General features: G+C 41.0%; 1 protein-coding gene across 1 annotated transcript in view; it reads left to right on the forward strand.

The window, feature by feature from the left end:
• BCAR3 (BCAR3 adaptor protein, NSP family member) overlaps positions 1-12,244 on the forward strand; it is a 176,220-nt gene that overhangs the window by 26,594 nt on the left and 137,382 nt on the right. Inside the window, exon 2 of the mRNA XM_089677301.1 lies at positions 10,453-10,781. Coding sequence (XP_089533427.1) covers positions 10,462-10,781 — 320 coding nt within the window. The 5' untranslated portion in view covers positions 10,453-10,461. The remainder of the gene's footprint in view (positions 1-10,452; positions 10,782-12,244) is intronic.

The raw sequence follows: 12,244 nt of genomic DNA on the forward strand, positions 1-12,244 counted from the left end.
GCGGTGCCATTGGAGCCATACATTACGTATGTCTCTAATCGCACCGCACCCACACCAAAAATGTTCAGGATCCTTTTTTTGGTCCACACTACAATTAGATTGCATGGGTATTCACACCTATGTGATCCAATTCTGCACATCGCACCGCGTTTTGCTGACTGCTTTTAGGGTGTTGATAACTTAACATACACACCCGCAGCGGTTCGCATAAACGGGGTGCGATTCTGATGCGGTGCGGAATTCACACAATGCTGAGAATTCCGCACCACACCAGTTTGAACCAGGGATGAAGGTGACTGTCCGAGGGGGGTGTGGGGGGGTTGTTTTGCTAGTGCATGGGGGGCGGGGTTGTGGTGGTAGCTGATCTTGAGAGGGCAGGGGTGTTGTTGGTCAGTGTCAGGCTCTCTCTGCGGGGAAGGGGGGGGGGATTTTTGCATTGCCTAGGGCAGCACTAAACCTAAATAGGCCACTGCCGCTACTACGGTGAGCACTGCTAGTTTCCATCACTGTCCCCCTTCCTCCACCTTGTTCACAGTACGCATTCCATTCAATGAGAAAATGCAACCTGTTCCCAAATGGCTGTCTGAATGGTGCCCATGTCAAGTAAGTAACCTCGTGTTCACCAGCAGCAGGGCAGCTGCTTGGCATAGGACCACAAAGCTAATGGAGTATCCACAAGGAATGGCACATGAATACTTATATTGGTCCAAACTGGACCAATATAACTAAAAATTTTCATACCTGGAATTTAGCTTTAAATGCGAAGTATGGCCAAAGCTTTTTGTTCATACTTCGTTTGTAGGTGACAGGACTGGATACAGCCTGCCATCAGCTGCTGTGGTGAAGCCAATCCAGGCTGTGGTAGGATCCCGATAATATTGTTGGGATCCTCCTTGCTGCCTGATTGACAGGTGGCTCCATCGTAAGGTTGAGAGAGAGAGCCAGCTGCATCTGTCTCCTCCTCACCTTGGTCCTCCAGTGACTGCTGGAAGAGCAAAGCAGAGAGCGGTGACTAAGTCACTGCTCTCCACTCATAGCAGTCCAAGAACAGTGGCCTTGTGATCTCTGTTCTCAGCTTATAGCTGATGTGGGACAGCTGCAGCTTTACACTGATATGCTGCAGCATAGAGGTGAGTATGTTGTTTTTTATTTCTTTTTTTTCTTAATTAACCCCAAAGGTCTCTTTTTAAAGCTGTCCATACCCAACAGGAATTTCTTTTGTTTATTGCCCTTTTTGCACCATCTGTCTTGGCGCAGGTCCATTTTAAGATAGGGAGTCCATACACACTGGTTTAAAAAAACGCCAGTGCCCTTGGCAGAAAAAATTCTAATTTTAAATGGTTTTTGTTGCACTAGTGTTTAAGAGCATTTAGCATTTTTTTCTGCTAGAAAAGTGCTATCAAAAATGCAAAACAGAAGGGTGTTTTTTTTTCTGCCTTCAAACACTGAGCTTAAATATGTCTGTAAATGACCTAATGTACTTGGATACACAGGATAATATTACTTGCTTCTACAGGCAAAAAGCTAAACTCCTCTAGGAGCAGAGGTTTTTGTTTTTTTTTAAAGCCAGTGTGCATGGAGCTTTAAGGAGGGAAAATGTAGACGAGAATTCTATTGAGACACGGGGCTGAACAACAGAAATCTAAGTGTGTATGAGGAGCTTGACTCTTTCTTGCTCTGTTCAAAAATTATTGAAAAAAGTTTGGACTCTTCATACACTTTAGTTTTGGCATCTACCTTGTGCAGCTGTCTGTTCTCTTTACTAGATTGCTGTGGCTGTCACTGCTTTTTTTTTTCTTTTCTGAACAGACCTCTATATAAACCAGAAAAATGGCAGATGTGATCTGGAACAACTGCATGCCAGTTGTTTGGTATCCAGGCAGATAATGTTCAGCTTTGGAAGTTAAATGCAACACATACACAAAATGATTGTAAAAAAAGAACCAGAGTAAATACTACCACTGAGCCCTGGTTTACAGTGATGCGGTACAGAATTCACAGCGTTTTCTGTGCGAATTCTGCACCGCACCAGAATCGCACCCCGTTCATGCGAACCGCTGCGGGTGTGTATGTTAACAACACCCCGAAAGCATTCCACAAAACGCGGTGCTATTATGTGAAGAATCGGAGCGCATAGGGGTGAATACCCATGTGATCCAATTCTAGTGTGGACCCAAAAAAGGGTTCTGCACGTTTTTGCTGCAGGTGCGGTGCGGTTAGAGCCATACATAATGTACGGTTCCGATCACACGCACACAAATCGAATGTGATTTGCGCAGGAATGTGGTGTGGTTCCTGTGCAAATCACATGCGATATACCACACCGCACAAGTGTGAACCCCGGCTTACATTTAATATCTGAAAGCACAACCTAACACCTGAGATCATAGAATGACTAAGGCTGCATGTACACGGGACGTTTGGAAAACAATTCTGAATGATGGAAATTGACTGCTGGAAAATGTAGGTTAAAAAAAGTCTGTTTAGCCACGTTTGCATGCCACGTTTATATGCGTTTACGTTTAGAAGCGTTTTTTAAAGATAACATCAGGAGACCTTCCAAATGCCCAGAATGCACTGAAAATCAGTAAAAAGTTAACTATTTCAGACATTTTGAGAGGAATAGAGAGAGCAGAAGCAGAGAGAGCAGTATGTGTTGAGATGACCTATCTTTTCTGGTTGTATTCACTATGGATCCCATCATGAGCATAATGCGGCACGTTCTACCATTTTTTCCTTCACGTGAAACCTGCAACTGACTGCGCTGGTGTATCGGTTCCATTTGAATACATGGAAAACGCTTTGCATGCATCATTCTAATGTTGAAAAAAGGCTCTGGACAGCATTTGGATATGGAACAGTTAAAAAACGCTTCTAAATGCAAACGCTTATAAACATGGTTAGCCGCGTTTACAAGCGTTTGGCATTTGAAACGCTGATAAAATCTCCTGAACGCAAGTTTGGTGCGTTCAAAAAAACAACTGTAAACTCAACTGCCTGTAAACGATGATGTGCACATGGACACATAGGGAAACATTAGGGAGAGTTCGGCGGCTGCTGAAAAAAACTCAGAAAAGCTCCTGAACGTCAGTTGATCAGCTACGGTGTACATGGAGCCTAAGGGTCCTTTCTCACCATACTGTACTTACCTCAATGCTTCGAAAATGCTTGCGTGTTGATATGCATTTAACCTGCATCTTCATGCGCATTGCATTGGATTACATTGCTTTTTTATGGCATGCATTTAATTTCACTGGTTGTAAATGCACAGGTACCTGAAAGGGTCAAATTACTAACAAGAATTTTTCTTTTTAACTTTCAGTTGCATTGTGATACATTTACTTGCATTCATGTATATGGCATTACATTGCTTTGTGTTAAGGGTATGTCCACAAACATTGTGGTGTGAATGGCCAATTGAAACCATTGTTTTCTATGTGCCTTTACAGTGACCTTTGCTGATTCAATGCAGAAAATTTCAGGCCACTGCACATGGTGTGAACGATTCATACAGAAAGCTGGAAATGTTTATATATATACACAAAGGAGTCCCTTACATTTACTATTTAGAATACTACTGAATCTGTCCAAAAGGCTGTCTAATAGAACAGAAAGACGCTTAGCCAGCACGTCTTCAACATCATCTGCATAGTGAACATAGTCTTCATACAAAATTAATCAAAGCAAGGATGGCCTGCTAAATTCATAAAGCTATGGAGTCCTTAGTTCACAGAAAAACACATGGGATAATTAGTGAAACAATAAAACAGCGCAAAACATGAAATGAATCAACAAATAATTATACACAAATCATAATAAATTCTGTGGTTATAAAACAAATGTCCAAAACCACCAAAATGAAAAAAATTATAAAATTTGTGTCCAAATACAAAAAGTGATGAAACCAAAAACAAAGAAAGTCCTCTTTAAACATGCAAATAGTGCTGCAAAAAATTAGGATAAGTGTAATACAGAGAAAAGACTCCACGGATCCACACCTTCCTGTGAATACTGATGTATTCCACACTCACCAGAGATAAGAATAAATTGCACTTTATGGATACAATATTAGCCTCCAATTCCCTGGGAAAATTTCCTCTCCATAGCCTTCTCCATATACAAGAGCTTCCTTACATCCAACTTCAAAAGGGATTTCCCCTCATAACGATGTGTTATATAGGAAGACAAAGGAGAACCAATAGTGCAATATTGCAAAGACTTTTAATTGAATAAAGTAGTGCTCAATCTACTCACATTATAACTTAAAATAAGTCGTCAATTGACAAAATCCTCCAAAACAGACTTCCTAGTGTAAAACAGATTCCAGAAAGTAAACCAAACTGGCATCACTGAGTAAGAGATCAGCACTAAGCTTGTACAAAATGACCCTGGAACGCACTGACCGGCGTGCGCTCCACTCACCTGGATATGACGTCACACGCTCAACATAGGAAACCGGAAGTATGTCTGTTGACACGTTTCACCTCTCCTCCAGGGCATTATCAAAGACCATGGGATAATTGTTTAGTAGAATATAAACTTGTTACAATAGTTTATAGTGTTATAATAGTTTTTATAATGTTTCTTACACTCAGATTTTAAAAAACGTTTTTTAAAAAGACTTAAAACAATCCATACAAATCCATACAGGCTTGATATGTACTGAAGTTGAATTTTATATATATGCTGATTTAGTATGAACTGAGAAATAGTTGTAGACTTGCGTGATTCAGCCAAGTTCATGTACTAGGACTGGGTTGTGGGTCAATGAACCCATGCATTTGGCACGGCTGAAAATGTGCTTTTGCACATCAAGAGGGATGGCGGTAAGCCATTCTGGTGTTGCCAGCACCCTTTTGTTAGGGGAACACATTCGCTATGTAAGCATGTTTTCTAACCTGAGAGATTGACTGTTATCCCAGTCTGTGGCAGGCCAGGTGGACCAAGGCCTTTCATAGAAATGTATATTGTTTTATGAACTGGTGGAAAGGTTAGCATTCTGGCCCTGCCACTTAATTTACTGCTGACAGTGAGGAATAAAGTCCTGTTTAAAGGTGACCTTCAGGCACAAAAAAAACTTGAATGCAAAGATACTCCCTAATAATCACAAAGGATAAAAATCCATGAACACAAATTGCCTTTGCAACCCCAGTTATTACCTTGTAAAGGTAGCAGTGACATCATCACTCTGCTGCACATAGCCTGTACAGAGAATAGAGCTGTGGGAGGAGTCCAGCAGGTCCACCCACTATAGGCCTGCAGATAGTTACAGGATGGGGCAGAGACAAGATCGGGCATCCTGCACAAGTATAGAGAACAGAGCTGTGGGAGGGGCCCACCAGGTTCACCCTCTATATACCTGCAGATAAGTACAGGAGGGGGCAGAGACAAAATTGGGCATCCTGCACAAGTATAGAGAACACAGCTGTGGGAGGAGTCTGCCAGGTCCACCCTCTATAGGCCTGCAGATAAGTACAGGAGGGGGCAGAGACAAGATCGGACATCCTGCACAAGTATAGAGAACACAGCTGTGGGAGGAGTCTGCCAGGTCCACCCTCTATAGGCCTGCAGATAAGTACAGGAGGGGGCAGAGACAAGATCGGACATCCTGCACAAGTATAGAGAACACAGCTGTGGGAGGGGCCCAGCAGGTGTATCCACTACAGGCTGTTACTTTCATAATTTCATTGTTGTCAGTGCCATAACACATCACCGATCATACAAATTCAAAAATCACCCAGTGTCAGAATGCCCACCGCTGTCCCGCAGTCCCGCTATAAGTCGCTGATCGCCGCCATTACTAGTAAAAAAAAAAATTCCAGTGTATATATACCGCCATTTGTAAATGCTATAACTTTCATGTAAACTAATTACACTTCTTTGGACTTCTCATAGTGGATTAGTCATCTCATTAAGATTGTGTTGACCTAAACTTTGGTCACCGTATTAAAGACGTTAACAAAACATTATTTGCCCTTTCTTCCCCCCCCCCCCTCTCTCTCTCTCTCTGGGACAAAAAAGTTTATCTCTTGTTATACAAACTAAAAAGACTTTTGAAGTTTCCTGAGTGTGTATTCCTTTTGAGATGTTAGCCTAGATTACAAGACACAATAGGTTTTTTGATGTTCTAATATCATTCCTCAGCTACCAGAGAGCTGCTAAGAAACAGGATTCTTCATACTACGCAGAGAAGAAGATACCAACAGACTCCAAACACCTTGGCATTTATCAAATTCCAGATACTAAATATTTATACAGCAGGCCTGGTGAGCGACCTGTTCCCAGGACTTGTGTGATCAGGAATGATGATAACTGCGTGTAGCTCAATAAAAACACACTTAACCAGCTTGTGTGTTTGTCGTATTTATTGTAACTGTCAACTAGTTTATAGATCGATCAGGTCACCCCACACTTCTGGGTCTCGGGTTGCAGAAGACCTCATCTTTAACAGCCATCCGCTACTCTGCCTGATCTGGACAATCCAGATTTTTTGGTACCAACAGCATATCTGGATTGTGTAGTTAAGGAGTAACTCCGCTTTTGTTGCAAAAAAAAAAAACATTCCCCTCTGGGTGATCTACTGTATGTACATTGCAAGGATAGTAATAACCTTTGTTGCAGATTCCTACCTTTTTGTTATTCTGAAGAAATAGCTGTTTGGGTCCAGGGGCAGAGTGAATCTGTATGGGAGTGGTTGTATAATTATCAATCAGCTGCTGCACCTGCAGGGATCTAATGAGTAAGATGGCAGGGTCTGCATCCCTTTAGACATGATTTCCCATAGGGAGTATCTCACTAAAAATGACACTTTTGTTGCAGGGGATGCCAAAAATCTGACTTGTATTTTAGCACAGACTACTGGGAAAATCGGTAAACCAATCACCCACACATGAAATTACATTTTCAGGGGGCGTTCTGTACACCATCTGTGTAGCCATATTGCATTGCATTGCATTTTACAGAAAATTACAGAACTGTAGACTGAAAAGGAAAGGTCATTTTTAATAACATCCAGTTACAACATGACTTGAGTCACAATTGTAAACACAATATTTTTTTTTCTTTTTCTTGCTATTTTTATTTCCACGAAAGGAGTTCATTTTAAAGAATATGTAAACCCAACATTTCAAATTCCTGATATATGGCTGCTGTACCATGTTCTTGTATGACAAAGTATCCTGTTCTCTTTGTATTATTTCCTTTGTGTGAAATCGCCGGTATTCCTGCCAGTCACTCTGCTTTCCAATAAAAAAAACTGACCATACTAGGCATGAGAGCACAGCACGGTCAGTTTTCAGAATGTGCTAAGAACTCGGCTTGCTCGCCTTCTCCAGTGATCAAATTTGTGTTAGCACGCCCACACCCCCTCCCCTTCCTGCATAGCCATTCACTAGTACGGTCAGTGTACTGCAGTTTATCCACCCCCAGCTCTTATGCAGCTGAGAACAGAGTTTATGTGATCACTTATATTAAAGGGGAAAAAAGGTATTTATAATGTTTTTATGTGTATACAAAAATGTTTTGACTTTCATTTCTATTGTAACTGTTTCCCGTTCGCCGTATAGCAGAAATACTGCTACAGGGCGGCACGGGTGCACAAAATCACGTGTATATATACATGATTTTGCAGTTCTGGGTAGGGGGTGTGCCCTACCCGCGCCGCCATTCGCGGCCTCGCCTGTCAATCACTGGGTCCCACCCAGTGATTATTCACCGACACTCTGTGATCGCAGAGTATTACCGATGGGGGAGAGAACTGCATGTAAACAATACGGTTCTGTCCCGTGTCAACTCCTACACACTGCTTTGTATGGCTCTGCATAGCATAGCAGTGTGCTTACAGTTGCTTACAGTGTCAGTGCTTTTTATTAGCACTGATCACTGTATTGGTGTCACTGTGGATGTCAGTGACACCAAGTCAGTTACGCCCAGTATCAGAATGACCCCCGCAGTCCCGCTATAAGTCACTGATCGCCGCCATTACTAGTAAAAAAAAAAAACAATTTCCAGTATATATACGGACATTTGTAAATACTATAACTTTCGCGTAAACCAATTAATTTACACGTATTTGAATTTTTTTTTTGCAAAAACATGTAGCAGAATACATTTTGCCCTAAATTTATGATGAAATTAGATTTTTTAAATTTTTTATTGGACATGTTTAAAAGCAAAAAGTCAAAAATATAGTTTTTTTTTTTTTAAATTGTCAGTCTTTTTTTGTTTATTGCACAAAAAATAAAACCACACAGGCGATCAAATACCACCGAACGAAAGCTCTATTTGTGGGAAAAAAGGATGTAAATTTCATTTGGGTGAAGCATTGCATGACCTCGCAATTGTCAGTTAAAGTAACGCAGCGCAGCAACGCAATAAATGGTCTGGTCAGGAAGGGGGTAAATCCGTATGGAGGGCAAGTGATTAAATTGAATGGGTTGTTTTACAAGGAGAGGGTTTACATATACTTTAACTATAGATTTGGTCTTTCCAGAACTTACATGCATGTACAATTTTTTTCTGCCTATTCAAAACAAGGATCATCTGTGCCTGTGAAGCTTGTTCCCCTGCTAACTGCAGGGTTTGTGTGTTCTGAATAAATGCCCCAGTGGGGCTGCCATGTCACTTTTCCATATCAGTGTAATTTCCTATCTGTTGCTTTTGATTTTCAGTGACCAAGTCATAAGCAATTTTTTTTTTTTGCTAATCAGCCTGTTTGCTTGCATCCAGCTGTCTATATAAAGCAGTCAGACATTGTTGCATGATCTTTAGTGGGTAGGAGCATATGAAAAACAGGCTTTCCTATCTCTTCTTTGTGTACAGATGCCAGTTCTTTACCCTTCTTTCACAGCATAGTTTGACAGCTATTTGCACTCGGCACAAAAGCTTAGAGAAATCTGGTACTTATAGAAATAGGTAGTAGACCATTACTGATCATCTCCTGAAAATACTAATTGTCTAGGTGCCATGTAGATTCACTACACAGCACGGAGGGAATAATCTGCCATTGCAGCTATTGTATTGTGACAGCTGGCTCTGCTTGGATGCAGCCACTGTTCAGATGGAAAATTCCCAGCTTGAGCCTTCAGCAAAATGATTGACTTTTGTCGAATGGAACTAGGCTGGCTGGACCACCCACTGGGGACCGAACAAAATTTCTACAGTGTGTGGCCAGCCTAAAGCAAATCTCTTCTTTTGTCTTGTATGGACAAAGCACAAGTTGTCTTTAAGGTGCTTATAGTCATCATGATGTTATTATTAGCGTCGGATCACATTTTTTTTTTTTAATGGTTGAACTGGATGGACTTTTGTCTTTTTCAGCCAGCCTTACTATGTAACTGTAAATTTTGTATGGTTTGTTTTTGAAAATAAATGAACTCTATGCTCTAGCAAGGTATAAGTCACCAAATTTGCTGTAACGTAACTTGGGAGCACTCTTTTATGCTTTGGGACTTTTTAGTTCTGAAGTCCTGTGATGTCACAGAGTCGGACCAGACTCTGAAAAGATTTGGAAACCTGGACCAGCACCTGGCTCATATTCTCAGTGATGCATTGAGAACCTGAGCCAGCTACTTCCACCTCTTCCACATTCCAGCAGTCTAGTGAGAGCTGGGGGGGCAGAGCAAAGAGCAGAGTTACAGTCATGGCTCCCTGCTCATAGTGGAGGGGAGAAGTGAGCGATCACTGGTGTTTGATCATTCAGTTCTCAGTGCAGAGCCGGACAGGGACAGATGCAAATCGATTCTGCATCCACCTAGGTGATTATAAATGTGTTTTTTTGTTTTTGTTGTTTTTTGCTTTTTTTTTTACAGAAAGCCCATACTTCTTTTTTCAACTGCTTTGCTGCTGCGAGCTGTAAAATGTATAGCGCTTATTTTATAGTACAACTCAGAATGTTAAGGAAGCTGAATGCTGTGAGACTTAATCACAACTCTCCAATTTTTATATTTGGGCCTTTAATTGGTTTTGCTATTTGGATTCAGAATAAAAGTTTGAATCATTTGGGGTTCCTGAATCTCCCTTTGAGACCCCATGATAAATTTGTAGTTCTGCTCAGCCTTCATGCTTGAAGAAGTTAGACAATTATAATGGTGATAGAATTCTTTCTATTGAAGTTGCAGTGTTTGACACGGAAGTGTTCACTTTGAGAAAATGGCTGTAAAGGTCACAATCTAAAAACAATTACATAATCTGTCAACCGTGGAAACAAAACCCAGTCCCAAAAGCATGACGGCCTTGTTGAGAGTAAGTTCTCACACTGATGGAAAGTGGCCAAAGTCACAGAGGCCTTCTGAATGGAAAGCTCTCACGTTCCAAGGTGAACACAAGAGGCCAGTCTGTGAGGAGAGATGTAGAGTCTTTCACCTGACAGAGCCTCTCTCTTGAAAGTTAAGTATGCTATGTCTTTTTGTCTCCACGATTTTGAAACCTTCTCTGTTCCTTCTTTTTTGTCAGGACTGAAGAATGATGGCTGCTGGGAAATTTGCCAGTTACCATAGAAATGTGCAAACGAGCCATCAGTTCCCACTGACATCTTCAATGGATCTTCTAAGCAGCAAATCCCCCCTTGCTGAGCGGCGGGTTGATTCATTTCAGGATGTTTGTATCCATGGTACATTACCTCGTAAAAAGAAGGACAGGATTTCCATTAGATCCACTGACATGTTCAGTCACATGGGAACCTTGCCACATAGCAAATCACCCAGACTACCTACGCCAATCATGCCGGGTATATTGGAGGAATATCCATTTCAAGACTGGAAAACTGGAATGTTCCCAAAAAGGTAAATACTTACTCAAGTATCTGTTTAAAAAGTTTTTCTTTATTTTAAGGATACCTACTACATATATTCCCCATCCTACTTGTTACATATTTTGCACTTTGTATAACTTAAAAAAAATGAGCCTCCCCCCCCAAAAAAATCCCACATTTACGTGTCCCCATTTCTCATAGGATTTCACTGTGGTCCAGGCTGATGAACACCACACAGTCTCTTCATTGAATGCCTCCCAGCCAGATAGCACAACATTCTATGGAAAGGACATCCTCCATTGAGACCAATAATGGCCAACCTTGTAATTGGGATTCTACTGTGCGTGCCTGGCAGGGAGACTTTTCATAAAGAGGCTTCCAATGGGCTTCACAGTGAAGGTCTTTAGGGAGGAGGGACTATTAAGTGTGGGATCTGGTGTGTGGGGGTTGTTTTAAAGCATGACTATGATAAAACTACAAAAAGTAGCTGTATACAAAGCAGATCATATGTTTAGATTGCGCTCCTTGCTGCTGGTTTCTTCAGAACAGTAGCCTACACACAACCAATCTTGCCTCAATTATAAATATATTGCCATGAAGAACTTGAGCTGTTCTTTTCTGGCTGCTTTCAAAGTTTCAGGTAAAAAGGTTGATCAAGGTTCCTTGTCCCCAGTTCCCATAATCCAGTGTGAACAGATCTGTTGCTTTCTGATATTAGTTACATTTTTTGCCAGGGCCAGATTTGTTTTCATAGCTTTTTGATCAATTACAATAAGAGTGCCTTATGCAGGCCATATATGGGTCGAATTACGAACGAATTTTTGGAAAATCGGAAATTCTGTGCATTTTGTAATGCGATGGTGCCACCATAGATTTCGAAATTCAACCAATTAAGCCCTTCAGTTTCTACTCATGTTGCTACAGAAAAGAATTTTTGTGACCAAGAATTTTCTTTTCATTCCAGGTCACAGCTTTATATTTCTTGCATGATTCTCCCATCGATTCGAAATTCGTTCATTTTTCAAAACATTTCCAACATGCCCGATCACTCAAATTCGATGGTCACATGAAAATCGTCTGTTTCTGTGACCCACTAATGGTGTGAAATTTGAACGAAAATTCTTCGAAAAGATTTTGGAAAGAAAATTCTTTCATAATTCGGCCGGCTTTAAAGCTGAGCTTCAGGAATACATTCTTTTCAACTTACAATGGTCCAGCTTTGATAGATCTAATTTTTAATATTTCACAGCTAAAGAGCTGAGGATGCAGAAATTCACAGTCACAGTGGCAATTAAAAACTTGGCAGGGGTTACATGCCTTCAACATGTTGATTTTTATCACAGGTATTTTATAGCGCCATCAATTTAAGCAGCGCTTTACCTATATTGGACTATACTGTCTGTACCATGTGACTGCTTTGAATAATCAAAGCCAACAACACAATTTTATACAATGAATGGCATGAGATGAAGTCATCTATTGTATACAATTGAC

The sequence above is a fragment of the Staurois parvus genome, unplaced genomic scaffold (genome assembly GCF_062004578.1).
Source record: "Staurois parvus isolate SC_StPar_1 unplaced genomic scaffold, SC_StPar_1.0 ptg000183l, whole genome shotgun sequence".
Classification (NCBI taxonomy): domain Eukaryota; kingdom Metazoa; phylum Chordata; class Amphibia; order Anura; family Ranidae; genus Staurois; species Staurois parvus.